The sequence below is a fragment of the Athene cunicularia genome, assembly GCF_003259725.1.
Source record: "Athene cunicularia isolate RWA chromosome 6 unlocalized genomic scaffold, athCun1 chr6_part1, whole genome shotgun sequence".
Classification (NCBI taxonomy): domain Eukaryota; kingdom Metazoa; phylum Chordata; class Aves; order Strigiformes; family Strigidae; genus Athene; species Athene cunicularia.
Genome location: NW_020799105.1, coordinates 24,224,594 through 24,239,975, shown reverse-complemented (window position 1 = coordinate 24,239,975; position 15,382 = coordinate 24,224,594). Strand labels below are relative to the sequence as shown.

The 15,382-nt window shown below is 44.1% G+C and overlaps 1 protein-coding gene across 4 annotated transcripts in view; it reads right to left on the bottom strand.

Moving 5' to 3' along the window:
- Window positions 1-15,382, bottom strand: part of PTPRE (protein tyrosine phosphatase, receptor type E) — a 95,373-nt gene that overhangs the window by 33,999 nt on the left and 45,992 nt on the right. For 3 of the 4 annotated variants that reach the window (XM_026851412.1, XM_026851410.1, XM_026851409.1), the window contains exon 2: window positions 4,208-4,317. In XM_026851412.1, coding sequence (XP_026707213.1) covers window positions 4,208-4,310 — 103 coding nt within the window. In that variant the 5' untranslated portion in view covers window positions 4,311-4,317. The remainder of the gene's footprint in view (window positions 1-4,207; window positions 4,318-15,382) is intronic. The other variant, XM_026851411.1, reaches the window with a different exon arrangement.

Sequence of the window (15,382 nt, the reverse complement as noted above, 5' to 3'; positions counted from 1 at the left end):
GCTCCTCCAGCCCAACCATGACCCTCCCCCTGACCCTTCCCAACTCCCCCAGATCCCTCAGCGCTGGCTCAGCCCGACTCTTCAACCCCTCCAGGGATCCCGGGGACTCCCCCCTGCCCTGGGCAGCCCATTCCAACGCCCAACAGCCCCTTCTGCACAGAAATCCTTCCTCAGAGCCAGCCTGACCCTGCCCTGGGCAGCTTGAGGCCATTCCCTCGGGGCCTGGCGCTGGGGCCTTGGCTCCAGAGACTCATCCCCCCTCTCTGCCCCCTCCTGGCAGGGAGTTGCCGAGGGCCAGGAGGTCTCCCCTCAGCCTCCTCTTCTCCAGACTGAACCCCCCCAGTTCCCCCAGCCGCTCCCCAGCAGACCTGTGCTCCAGACCCTGCCCCAGCTCCGTTGCCCTTCTCTGGCCACGCTCGAGTCACTCAATGGCCTTTTTGGGGTGAGGGGCCCAAAACTGAACCCAGGAATCGAGGGGCGGCCTCCCCAGTGCCGAGCCCAGGGCTCAGATCCCTGCCCTGTCCCTGCTGGCCACGCCAGGGCTGACACCAGCCAGGATGCCGTTGGCCTTCTTGGCCCCGTGGGCATAAATAAGCTATTTAAAGTAGTTTATGTTGTTATTGTAAAAACTTTTGCAAGTGCTTTACTTCCGTTTGCTGAACTCTGTTCAGATTTAACAGTTACTGTTTTATTATAATTAAGCCTTGTGCACACCACTGTGCGCTTTCTCTACGCTGAAAGCCTACAACTTAATAAAAGAGGAACTCTCCTCCTCTCTGTGTTTCCATCTAGCCACCCCGCCTCCTTGCCATCCGGATGAACTTGGGCTGCAGTGGCTGAGCAGAAGCCCCACGCCAACGGGGATACCACCAAGTCCAGACTAAGCCCTCTCTCGCTATTTTTGGAAGGGAAAACCCCAACCCTGCAGAGAACCGCAGTGCTTCACCATGCTTTGGCTGCGGAGAGGAAGCAGATACCCAGCTGATAACCAGGAGATGCGTTTGGTATATATGGAAAGCAAACCCAAATTAAAAAAAAAATAAATAAAGGAAGGGCAAAGGTAAAAGACAGGAAGGGAAGACAAACCAGTGTCCACAGCCTGCAGTACACAAGGCGGCAAGCAGCAGCAAAGGCAAGAATTGTGCCACTGAAGAGCCAAATGCTGCACAGCCAGACCTGTCACAGCCTCGCCTTGCCACCACAAATTTGCGTTGGAAGAGACCTTTAAATGTCATCTATCCCAACCCCCAATCCAAAAGCATCTGTTTCTGAAGTTCTGCTTTCCAAACTACTTCTTGAAATTGAGTGTCTACCAGCAAAGCATCCCTTTGGCTTTTAAATACTAAGTAAAATGAGCCAGCCTCCTTCTCCAAAACTCAATTTTCTGTTAATGCCTCATTTTCTATAAGAAAGCAGCACCCCGAGTCCAGTGTGAAAGTCTCCAGCTCTGGCTATCCTACAGGAATTCTTCCTATACATTGCTTCAGCTGTCTTCAAAGAGACCCAACTAACTCCTTGAAAGTTTAAACCAGCAAGCAAGAGGGCATCAAACGCTGCACCGTTTGCTGCCTTTTAACCTCCCACTCGTCTGATAAATTCGTTACTTCTGCATGTTCGTACATCAGTAGTGGACAGAAATGGTACAGATGGGCATGAAACCCACGAAACATTCATCCAGTAAACACTAAAGAAATTGAAACATTTGGAAAGGTCTTAAAAGCTTTACTGCTGCAACTCCCAGACTCCTTTCACATTTAAACTCCGTAACAATTAAAACTACAAGAGGAAATAATCCTGACTAAGAATAGTGGATAACTAATTAATATTTGAATAACAGGGAATTATTTAAATGCTATGGACAACATCATGTATAAATAGTTCGTCACACATATTTGATAGCATAAAGTTTTATCTACTTGAAATACACATTTATCTATGCAAAACCAAATAAATAAATACTGGTTTATATTTATTTAATACAGTTGAATAGTCTGAGTAAATGGCAGTGCAATTTCTCCAGTAAATGGCAGCACAATAAACCCCAGAATATTCTGATTTTATGCAAGGGAAATTTCATGGTACCCCTGTAAGAAGCAAAATGGCAGAAGTGTTGAAAAATTGAGCCATACGGGCTAGGTATCCATGTTTAAAATAAGAATAACCCCAACATTTTAATTCAACAAATGTTTTAAAGAGCAAGTCAGCTAAAATAATGATATGCAATAAAGCATAACTATTCCTTTCAGAATCAAAAGCATCTTATTCATCAAATTAGCATGCAGAAGGAAAGCTGGACGTTTTTTAGTATTCTTCAGTCCTTTCCATATTCTTTTAAACGGAGTTTTCTTGGTACTTTAATAAAAAAATCTTTAATTTTGCATTAAAAAATATTGCGTTAGTTCAATAGCTACAAAATGTATCAGATAATGCTATTATCTTGGAACTTTCCACACCGTAGTATGTTTTCAGTGTGCATGTATTTGGCTATCAGACAAAACTCTTTGCTTCTCACTGCAAAATAATGGAGGCTTGGATATTCGGGGAAAAAAAGCTGTATTGTACAGCTAAACTGTCTCTAGATCGTATCACTGCAATTTAGATTTAATTAAAACATGGATGCTAAGATTACTCTTATCCATATTATCATACTTAAATTCAAGATAATGTGGAATTAAGCTTTCAAGATGAACAGCATCTATGGAAAAACTCCCTTTTTACTGATTCTGTTAAAATTCTGGGAAGTGATACGTGTTACTTCTCTTTCCCAATTCCCATATTCTTACACATTCAGACCAGTATTAGTAACTTGTTCTTCTACTGCTCCAAGGGCCAGACAAGAAGTAAGGCACTGACAGCTACTTGACCCTCTTTCAGAAGAGCAGTTTATTATCAATTTTATACTTAGCTAATTTTTTATTTATATTAGCAATTTATTTCGTTTGAAAGCCTCAAGCAACAACACCAAGACAGTCGTTACTCATGGCAGAGCCCCTGACCCTCCACCTCCGCTGTGTATTAGTGCCCGGGTAGAGCAGAGTTTGGTGGTAGCAAGTGCCTAACACCTAAATTACTACATCTAAGGACCAAAAAATCGAGGTGGCCATCAGCCATGCCTGGCATTTGATTCGTGCTTGGCTCTTCTTCCACACGGGTGTAAAGTTCACAAGCAGATTAAAACCAAACCAATCACCCAAACCACAAAAACACCCTCCTATAAGACCGGGTGTCAACAACAGTTGTCTGAAAACTGTCCAAGATTTCACCACACTGTTTATATGCAACATCATCAGCTTTATTTCCCTTTGACCAAGCCCACAAAGCAGCTACCCCATCAGAAACCCCCCCTCTGGCATGAGCACGTTGTTCATGAGCAGGAACAGCAAACCACTGCCTGACCACCAGCACAGGGACTTCAAAGACATCCATCTAGAATTACAAAGGATAAGGACAACGTGCAAGTAAAATATATCATCCCATCACAGAACAGAACAGTAGCATCGGTATCTTAAATAAAAAAAAAAACCAACAAATCCTTATTTGACTTGAATGAGCCCCTCTCCAGGACTGTAATGTCTTAGGACATAGTTGTAGGAGGGCTTGAAGCAAGAGGAATAAATTCCAGAAATAGAAAGGAGGATGAATAAAAGATGCTGTGGTGGACCGGTGAGTTGAAGACTGCTCTCAGGTCTTTAAAAAGGGGTTTTATATTTTCCACCTGACCTAATCTTACACAGGACACCTGTGCTATTATCCATCTCCTCAAGCCTTGCTTTAGACAGCTTGTATCACTAGAAAACACAGAACACATATATAGACCATAGTTCCTTGTGATGTTTAAATGTGCACATCCTGTTGTCTAATTGATAATTTATTTTATATGATCTGCACGCAGGTCCCATCACATTGGAGGATCTGCAGTGACACTCCTGGGCCATGGAGAGCTGGCAGCCCAGGCAGGAGGCGACACCCCGTGCCTCCCCACATCTCCCAAAGCTATCCTGTGCATTTCCCATACGTGGGAAAGAGAAAGTAAAGCGTACAGCACCAGTCATACGGAGATCCAAGTACAGAGGTCATGGTTAAGATTAGAAGCACATTAGCGGGGTCAAAGTCCTGGGAAAATAGCCAGGACTCCGTCACCAGTGGGACCTCAATATGAGCCTTTCCACACCCACTCCCATCCCCACAAATTAAGTGATGCCCTTACTTGTTGTTGGTGGTGGTTTTGGCAATTCAGTTCCATTGGGTGGTAAAGCTTGTGCAAACAGAAAACTAACACAGAGCAGCAGGAGCAAGCAGGAATGTTCCATCCTGGACCTAAAAGAAAATGAAAGCAAAAAATAAATGTTCAGGTCAAATTACTATTATGTTTTTTTTCTCACATCAGAACAAAGTGAAAAGAAAAAGCAATGTTTACTTTAGATGAGGAAAGTTTTAAAACTTGTTTTATACTCTCCCACTGCCTTATCACTTAATTTTCAGTTCTGATGCAGACGGAAAAGAAAAACACCCGTTGTGCACACTAAGAATTCATTGAGAATGTTTTAAATCCAGGAACAGGGAGATAACGCTCAGCCATCATTCAAGTCAACGACTCAAATTGGGCCCGAAAATCTCCTTTACATCAGTAAAACACAGCAGCTGAGGACACCGAGGCGAGGAGTCTGGAAGTCACTTCCATAAATAAGAAGAAAACTCACGAGGACCAGCAGCTGGAATCGAGAGAATGAAAGCAAATCTCGAGAATAAATGCAAACCCCACGTATTTTTGATGGTTCCTGCCGTAACTGCATGCATTACAACTTCTGCAGCAGGAGGAGCGTGGGCTGCAGGGAGGGGAGAGCAGCCCAAAACCCCAGCGTGGCCAGACCCTGTCTCAAGGCTCTGAGGGACTTTCCTCCGTAAGACCAATACCACGGGGTAACTCTGACACACCATTTGGCATCACCAAAACAAAGAGGAAAAGCTTTTACGACCGGGCAGACCAGTAACAACCATGAGGTTTAAAGCACCTGTAAGAAGCAGTTTTCAGAGCTTCCTTACCCCACCTTGATTTGCTACAGCCATACGTATGTAGGGACATACATACGGTGCTTTGCAGATACGTCCCTTTGGAGAACACGTCTGCGAGCTATAAAGCATTTCACCAAAGCCTTCCAAACACACAGAATTTCAGAAAATAATTTCCAATGTAGAGAAGGTTAGAGGAAAGGTGTGATGAGTACGTGCTGCTACTCTGAAGACTGTACAGAAATTCAGGGAAATTAATAGCGTCTATAAATGAGCTGGTCTAGAAATACTCTAGTCCCTCTAAATCAAGGTTTATGTGGAAAAAAAGTAGATGTTATTAATTTAATCTACATTTATCCAGTCTCTAATAAACACATTAATTATAAAAGGCTGCCATCTCAGCCATTAGCCAGTCTTGCTTGATTTGAAAAGATTTTCTTTGGCGTTCCACACAAACATTACATTCTGTATTTCGCAAATGGCAGAATACATCCAGATGGTGGCTCTACATCCATTGCTAAAATAACCATTGTAATACTGCACAACAAAGCTCCCCAATGTTTAAATATAATATATTTAATATGACAGTTTGGACAGGATATTATATAGTGCTGCCTAACAACAGACAGAAAAAAAAAAAACCAACATCCATGAACTTGGCAGTTTAGCATAACCATTAGAAAAATCTACTATTAGAATAACCATTAGAAAATCCTTCCTTTCAATGTAAAATGGGATAATTTACCAGAAATTATCTCTGGATAATCTTGAATGTATAAAAAACTCCTCTAACAACAACTTTCACACCACCTTTTCGCCACTCTGACATGCGTTACTCAGAAGTGAACCTTATTCCCAGGCTCTCTGCTATACCTAGGACTAAATTCAAACTCAGCACACAGCTGGTACTCTTTAAAAAAGAGAAACAGACCTCAAAATTAATTCTCTCATGCTTTGAAGGGATGTTGGCAGCAGCAAGGCTCAGCCGAGGGCACCTCAAACTGCAGCTGCCTTAAGGAGCGCACAGACCCTTAAAGGGTGGGCGTCAAATAATCTCATCTGATGTTACAGTTCATGGTTTGTTATCTTTCTCAAGGCTCTGTTCCATACAGAGCAGCCCTTCCGCCTGCTGAAAGCACTTCGAGCACACTGTTTACCACAGTAACCCCCTCCAGAGGGACTGCAGGATGCTTGCTATCCATTGCTCCTAAGATGCTACTTTAAATTCTTCCAAGTGTTCTGAGAATATAGGAGTGAGAAAAAAAAATAAACACGAAAGTTAAAAGACAAAATATATTTTCTGAGGAAAAGAGAAAAGGTATAAAATTTGTTTTTACACAGCAGCACACACTTAACAGAATTTCTTTATTCTTGCTTCTCTTGAGGCTCAGTGGATCTAGCTGATTTTTTTTCTCTAATGTAATGAGTGAAAAAATAATAATAAAAAGTACTATTATCATCAAACTTTTTTTTTTCCCCCTGTCCAGCTTCCTACTGACAGATTTACTCATTCAATTCCTTCTTCTACTCTTTATAATTTAAGCAGACTTGACGTCTTACCCTAACAGGCTCAGCCAACAGCCAGGCTACCCCTGAACTAGCTGTTCTTAGGATTAGACAACTAATTATGCATAATAGCTTATCACAAAACATATCGGTGGTCCCATCACAACGCAGACCTGGTCTGACAACTGCAACCCAGCTTTGACAGCAGGACATCCACCCTTTTTTACTCCAAAACACTCCAGCTTCGAGAAATCTCTTTAGCCAGGTGTAACCGGATAAAATCAAACCCATTTATAGTTCTGTATGATAGTCGCCATGGTGAGGGACCATACTGCTATCAATTATATAAAGTTTTATACCTAGGCTACCTGGGCTGAGTTAAACAAATATATTTCCTCAGTCTTTTCCATCTATTGTAAGAGCTGAGTAAGGAGTTAGCATTTTGATGTTGCAGGAAAAAAAACCCAGGCTGTGTCTAACATCAACAGCAACAAAAAATTAAGACAATCACCTGCTCTAGAAACCTGCAAGTCACTGTGAATTTTTCTGTTCAGCAAAACAAACATCCCCAGTGGAATTTGGTGTTAACTTTGGAAGCAATCCACATTATAAAAACCTGGTAAGGTGACACTGTATTTAACATTACATATATAACCCTTCAAAATTTTAGATTTAGAATGATAAAGCAATAGCGTGCTGGAAGCTCAGAACACACAGCAGCAGTTTACAGAAACTGAAGGGAGGGAAAAGGAAGGAAGAGGATTTGGAAATGTGAAATAAAGCCAGAATAACTCTGGAATCGATAGGGAAAGGACTGGCGTTGCCAGGAATGAGGTGCTGAATGCTGCACTTGACTGATTTCAGAGCTTTACACCCTCGGCAAAGGCTGCTCAGATCCACTGGCCTTTCGGGGAATCGATCCTGGCAGTTACAGCGAGCTGCTTTGCTGAGTGATTTTACAGAACAGCATCGAGTTTGCTGGCTCAGAGTTAAAATACATCCAGCTCTTTAAGAAAAACAGAATAATTGAACTTGCTGGCAGGTTTCTGAGAGACTAGAAAGCGTAAGGAACATAGTTTCTCACAAAATTACTGTTATGAGGGTTTTACAGACACAAAACCCACGCCAGACATCTTGTATCTGTTCTCTTGAATGTACTCAAGTACAACTTGAGTGTACGGTTGATGCCCCACAATTTATCAGAAATAAACACAGCTATAACGATTATGTCAATTCTGGGATCTCATTTTTGTCCGAAGCACTTTGTATTTCTGCTTGCTAAAGAAAGAAGGATTAAAATTTACAGGAAATTTGGGTGCCGCAGCACAGAGGCAGAGGCAAGAGACTGAGCTTGGCACGACCAAGCACTTATGTGCAACCAAGTAGTAAGTACTCCTCTTCAGACTGAGCTGGATGGGGAGGTGAGCAAGCTGCAATAGCATAAAACATTCTAAGCTTTATTGTATATGTATATTTATGTATTTCACATACAGGACCACAACGATATCATTTTCGAACCAAAAAACCCTATCGTCATAGACACAGCAGCACTTGCCATCCTCAAGAAGGGACAATGTCATGGCACAGTCTGTTTAAAAAAAAAAAAAAAAAAAAATCAAGAAAAATAACAACTTCTCTCCAGAGAGGACAGGCAGGTAGAAGAGCACTGCTGAACAAGAAAGGACAACCGTGTACTACGAAAGAAACCTCTTGTTGATAAAATCAGAAAGGACAAGACCCAGGTAAAAGGCACACACTGTAATTATGACACGGCTTTGCTGTAAGGCAACTGCTGCCCCGCCTGGAAAAAGAAATAGGAACTGCTTTCATAACCGTACGGGGACACAATGCATTTTTATCTACTTATATCCTCCAGCCTTTATTTCCCGGATTTGCGTGGGTAAATGGCCCAGGCACTTAACTCCAAGGACTTGTACTTTTTGTAGAGTGAAGGATTCTTAGCTATTTCTGATTATCTGAAGCCTTAAAAAGGTGCCAGAGACTCCCGTTACAACCACAGTTTTAAGAGTCTTCATTGTTCTAGAAAAATGCTTCTATGTCCAACAGAGAACTTGATACCACCACAACAACAACAAAAAAAAGACTGTAGAATCGCACAGCTAACTCAAATCCTGCCAAGGAGGCAAAGCACTGGCAATCTCAAAGCAATCCGGGAAGGACCAGCTCAGAAGTCCGGGGAGCGCATGAAGCCCCTGTACAGCTCCTCCCAGCACGGGGATCGCTGCCACCGCTCCTTGCATGGCCCAAAGACATGCCCCGGGGGATGGCCCAGCTCCCCAAAACGTGAGAAAACAGCATTATTTTGAGGGATTACTGGATTAGTACACATGCTTATTCTATTTTCGCTGCAGAACTGAATCCTCATCTGACCTGACCATTGAAGAATAAAATCTGGGGTTTGAGAAAATATGCCAATAAAACCTTAGTCATGCTGCGTGGTGTTGCTACAGCCGTGTGACTTTTGCCTGATGCACAAGCTCCTTCAGAGCAGGTGAAATAGATACCCATTCCCTGCATCCTCCTGGAATAACACAGCGAAACATCCCAGCTAATAAAAGAGGATGGTGGAGAGGCTGATGGGGTTTGGATTTTTTTCCCCTCGGGCTTTAGTATCATGCAGCTCAGGTCATGCCCCAGATTTTTAGTGCTAAGAAAGTAATATTCGAAAGGATAAGCACCATCAATTCAGGAAATATAATTAAAAATGAGAGACGTGAAAGCATTCTCACTGTAGGCTGATTAATCTGTTGGCTCCTGGGATGTTGGCCACACCAAGAGCAAGCGCCTACCCAAAAAGGTTGACAGTTTAAAAAAAAAACCCACAATACTTTGAAAGTGGAATAGGGGAAAACTATCCTCTCTCCTTCATCTTCTCCTTTTGTTCTTCCTGCTTTTCACCCATAAACCCCCAAACGCTGTTGGTCCTGCTCTAGAGTCTGAAGCTCCAGTGACTGTTTTCTCCTGCGGGCTGGGGGGCTGCCAGACCTGGAGCGGCATCGCCCCGCCTGGGATCCCTGGGCACCAGGAGCAGGTCCTGCCCCCAGCCAGCCTGACTGCAGCTACTTTCTCTTTCCTGAAGCCTTGACATTCCCACCGCACCTCTGCCGTCCCACCTGAGCTCAGCACCAAGTTATAGTTTAACTGGAATAGCTCTCGCGTGACTCTATTTTTGGTTAGAGCTTTATCGCACCATGCCATCATAAGGCAGGTCAGAAAGCATTACTGCAGCATTTAGAAGAAAATTATTCATTTAAACTATGCTTTTACAAAATAACTAGAAAAGGAAACACTCTTATGCATTTTAAAGAAACAGGGGGAAAGTGAAAACTTGCATGAAGATGAATTCAACTTGTGTGGCTTCAGGACAGATGAATATGGGCTGGAGTGTAGCGCCGAGTCCCAGCAGACCCCCCGAGTAAAGGCCAAGCTCTCCTCTGCCATCCCCGCCCTGGGCAGTCAGCATCAAAGCCTGGAGAGCCGCAGGACCTCAGGCTTCATTTTAGAAAAAATGAATATATCAGGCATCTTTTCCCTTTCCTTTTTTTGAATCCCTGTAATTCTGCCTCAGAGACTTAGGATGGCCTAAAATCCAGAAAACGAAAAAGGACTGAGGTATCTGATGAGCTGTTCACACGTGCGTTCAGCGCAGCCCAGCAAACAGCAAGAAACTCGGGCAGGGACCTCTCTGCTTGGGAAACGTTCCTCAAAATTCAGCCGTGTGGTCTGCTGCATGGCCAGTCCGAAAACACCTCGTGATGGAAAGTTACATTTTATCATAAAAAATCTGTTTTTCATGGGACTGTCTACAGCACACTCACTGTTGGGGTTTTTGTACATGTAAATACAAGCTTTGTTTCTGACCTCTTCAGGAATAGCGAGAGAATTTAAGGGATAAATATCTAATAGATAAAAATCATGTATAACTTAATAAAAATGCTCACAAAATTCTATCAGACAATTACCATTCCTCATGGATTCTATACGAACACTTGCCATAAAGATCACTGAAAGGAGATGGAAATAATTAGACTGAAAAAATCCGAATTAGAATAATCACTTACACGTAAGAGATTGAGTGAGGCAAAGTACCAATTAACTGAATAAAATGAATTCCCATTTAGAATAATCAAGCTTGATAGACTGTCTTACTTTGCTTAGTCACTTGGTCTCTAATTCAGGTAGACAAACTAGTGCATTTGCTTTCACTTTCACGTAAGAGGCCCGTGTGTGCAGCACAGAGTACGTGCGTGACAAAAAGTCACAGCGGTGTTGAGAAACGACGATTTTCCCATCTGCCGGGAGCTGGTTTCTCGGGTGCACACACCAGCCATCCGCAGGGCACACGCATTCATGGGCTATATACAGTTAACAAGGATTTATAGAGAAAAATCTCTGTTCAAAAAAAAAAAAAAATTTATGTTTAAAGACACGTACCTTAATACAGACAAAAATTACCACTTCTGTAATAGCAATTTTTAAATTCTACTGACCTGATATAGCCGGTCCTGCCTCTCTTTCTCAGTATCACGAGCAAGCCTCAAAACCCAGTCTAGCATGGCTCACACTAGTTCAAATCCATTTCAATTAGCAATGCCGGGATCTCCAGTGAATATAAATCACTGGTTGTCACCAGCAGATTAAGCACTGCATTAGCAAGTCTGCTCTGAAAAGGATTAAATGACAGTGTTGACAGTGGGGCTGACATGCCACCGTTACACGGTGACATTTGCCACACTAAAAATGGCGAGGAGTTTTTCAATACGATTCTACAAATGCACCCTGGAGCAGGAGGCAGCAGTGCTGAGGATGAGAGCGATCTGCTTGCTTTGATTTGCTTGGGTTCTTTGCTACTACTGCTGCCCAGAATTCGAGTCAAAGCAGTTACAAAGATATGCTGTGTGCTAAACTGCATTAAAAAGAGGTTTGCTTTAGGTGTGTTTAAAACCAGGAGCATAATGAACTTTGACTGCAGCCTTAATTTTGGAAAAGTCTCCATTTCCTGCTCATGTATTATGTCTATTGCTTATTTGCAGCCCCGTAATTCTGGAATTGAAAAAGAAAAAAAAAAAAATTAAAAATTTCTTTTCTATGCTGTGCTGAGTGGCACTCAAAGAAGCAATGCAAAGGCCGTGAAGATTTTGGGACATCGTATCTAAAACTCCACAGGTCAGACTTGGAACAGTCAGCTTTCATATCATAAAAATCCAAAATTAAGAAAAGAGTGCACAGAAAAGAGAAGGAATTCCAACTTCAGAGGTAGAGATTAAAGTTATTTTCAAATTAAAACCTGTATTTCGATGCGGCAATAAAAAACGGTCATGATGATTAATAAATTCTCTCTCTCACAGATGTACATTTACTCTCAAACACTTTTTATTTGCCACTTTTTCAGTTGTCTGACCAGCTTTTGTAGGAAAAAACAGTCTGTGCGGGTGCAGTTCTGAAGTAAGCATAATCCACCTCCACCAGCGAGCACGGAGACCAATATTGATTTAAACTGAGCTAGGCTGAGCCAGCCCACACTAACCAGAATAAATGAAGTAGAATTAATCAGGATTAAGCCAGCAAGCAAATTATTATTTATAAAATACCCCCCCACTTGATGACGTAATGACTAACACTAGGTGTGGATGCAGCATTATTTTCAGGTGTGATGAGTACCATGATGGATGGATGTCTTGCAAGCCCAGATTGCTACAACCAGGAGCTGTAGTTCAAAGTCAAAACACCGAGGAAACAATTTCACAACTTTCTTACCTGATGTACAGAAGAATGTTGAAATATTCTGAAAATTTAGCCTGAATATATTTTTATAAGATTCATACCTGTTATGTCATGAACTGAAGCTTTAAACATTAGATTAAAGGAAGTTGAAGTAACTCCTGTCTAAAGCTAAGTGTAAAGTCCTATGATTTCAGTGTAATTAATTAAATGAGTCATGTTTTTCTTTAGGTTTTTACACAATTGCAAGAGGATTAATTCTAAATACAACCAACAGAGCTGTAAAGTGCTCAATAATACTGCGGAGCAAAGAGGGAGGGCCTTTGCAAAAGGTCCTCGACAAGTCACCAAGGCCACGTCCTCACCACAGGCTGGACTGACTGCACCTGCCCCATTCTTGACCTGGAGAGTGCATCCAAACCTCCAGTTCTTCAGCACCCCTCTGCGCTGTATTCCAGTCCTTCACATTTTGTATTTTAAATTGATTTTCCCCATGTAGAGTCAGCCCACTGCTCCTTCCCCCCCCACCTGGAGAGACACTACAAACTCTTCCAATTCGAGCCACCTATGCTTGAAGACAAGCATCTCTTCAATATTCTTTTCCGTAAAGTCATGGACCACAACAAATCTTTCAGCCTCCCCAAAAAGATCACTTCTAAACCTCAGTAATTCGCATTACTGGCTGCTGGACTCTCACAGCCCAAGATCCTTCCCGAAGTCCCGATGAGCTGGGTAAGGCCTCAGCATCCCAAAATGCAGAGGTATGACCAGTTCACTCCCTTGTAGGTTCATATATTTTACGCATCACGAGATGGGAAGGATCAGGCAGGTCCTTCCCTAAGCAACTGCTCTGCATCTGCACGCCGCCCTCTCCACAGTGGCTCCCTAATTAGTCAAGATTGTTTTGTATGCCATTAATACAATACTTGCCAAGCAAGCCAAGCCGTTAATAGACACAATACAATATCCAGGCTGCTGTGAAGGCCACACACCTGCACTCTTCAGGGTAGAGTTCTTCCAATTAATAGCTGCTCTGAAAGCATCGGTTTCATCACATCCACCTTCTCGAGAAAGCATCATCTCTTTGAGACGGGGTCAAAACCCCACTACAACTTCTACAGGTTCTGCTGAAATCTGTAAGGCATGTTACGCTGTCACGGGAAAAAGCCTGATGTGACAGGGTATGTCAGGCCCTACACATCTTTTCAGCAGTTTCCTGGGGGTTACTGATATTTAATTGTTACGGTATTTTTCCTGGGAACGGAGTTAAGCTGATCTGTCTGCAAAATCTCCAGCTCTTCACAGAATCCCAGAATCATCTGGGTTGGAAAAGCCCCTGCAGCTCCTCCAGCCCCACCATGACCCTCCCCCTGACCCTTCCCAACTCCCCCAGATCCCTCAGCGCTGGCTCAGCCCGACTCTTCAACCCCTCCAGGGATCCCGGGGACTCCCCCCTGCCCTGGGCAGCCCATTCCAACGCCCAACAGCCCCTTCTGCACAGAAATCCTTCCTCAGAGCCAGCCTGACCCTGCCCTGGGCAGCTTGAGGCCATTCCCTCGGGGCCTGGCGCTGGGGCCTTGGCTCCAGAGACTCATCCCCCCTCTCTGCCCCCTCCTGGCAGGGAGTTGCCGAGGGCCAGGAGGTCTCCCCTCAGCCTCCTCTTCTCCAGACTGAACCCCCCCAGTTCCCCCAGCCGCTCCCCAGCAGACCTGTGCTCCAGACCCTGCCCCAGCTCCGTTGCCCTTCTCTGGCCACGCTCGAGTCACTCAATGGCCTTTTTGGGGTGAGGGGCCCAGAACTGAACCCAGGAATCGAGGGGCGGCCTCACCAGTGCCGAGCCCAGGGCTCAGATCCCTCCCCTGTCCCTGCTGGCCACCCTAGCACAGATACAAGCCAGGAGTCCTCATCCCCATCCCACAGCAGACTCACGTAATGCCCTCTGCCCACTCACAACATCTCCTGGCTCGTGCAGCCTCCCAAACACAAACCCAGAGATGGCTCCAGCCTGGTCTCATATGAGAACTGCACACAAACCACTCAGTTTGAAAACACCTCCTTTCACCTGAACGTGAATCTGTCCTTGGCTCACAGCAGCCCCAGCTCCCACCCATGCACCTGCCCCCGGAGGGTTTCGTTGCCTGTTCCCTGCTCGCCCCCAGGCAGGGAGGGCAGCAGCCCGAGGCAGGGAGCATCCTTGCCGGGGAGGAGAGCTAAGCCACCTCTCTTCCATACATTCTTTCACCTACCTCCAGCATTCACACACGCAGAAGGACCATTTCTTTCAGTGACACGTAAGCCCAGGCACACTCAGCCATCTGGGGAAGGTACAGCTGTAAAGGAGCTGAATGTCACCAACTCTGCAAAACCAGAAGTCTTCTCAGAAACCAGAAAATTCACGAGAAGTTGATTTTTCTTCTTTTTAGTCCCAGGAGAGACTCTTCCTCAAGTCTTAACTGCACTGCCCTGTCCTGACCCCAAAAAGTAAACTGCAGCTCTGGGGAGAGAGCTCCTCGCTGCAGGAACAACTTTGACCTGAAATGCCAGGTCTGAGCCCAAATTCCACTACAGCAGAGCAGCAGAGGCAGAAACTGGAAACCAGAACAGCAAAATCCTGGAGCTTGAGGCCACCATCACTCCACCTGTACGTGTCCCTGTGTCACCCCCCCGATAATCTCATCTCACCCGCTGTCCGTGCTCATCTCACACGCCAGACACTGCCAGGTGACTCCAGAGGCAGGAGTGATTCTCAACCAACTGCTCCCACACAAAGCCCCAAGCCTGCTGTAAAATTATTTCATGAGCTAAAGGATATTTCTTGAGCCAAAGGAAGAGCTGAATTCGTTGTCTTCAGTATTTAAATTGCAATATTTCTGCAGGCTCGTCAGATAATGCTCTAACGTGAATCTCCGTTGTATGCCATTTTTACAAGAACAAAGCATTTTCACTTTATTGACGTTTTCTTACTTTTACCGTGCAGTTGCACTTGGACTTATTCCCTTTTTTTATAACCACTTTCACCATTTCCTTCTTGCTAACGTGCCCAATTGCAGCAGCAGTTTCTGCAATGCAAGGCTGCGTGCGTGAAAATTAAGAACTACGCCTTGCTCTTAGTCATTAGCCAAAT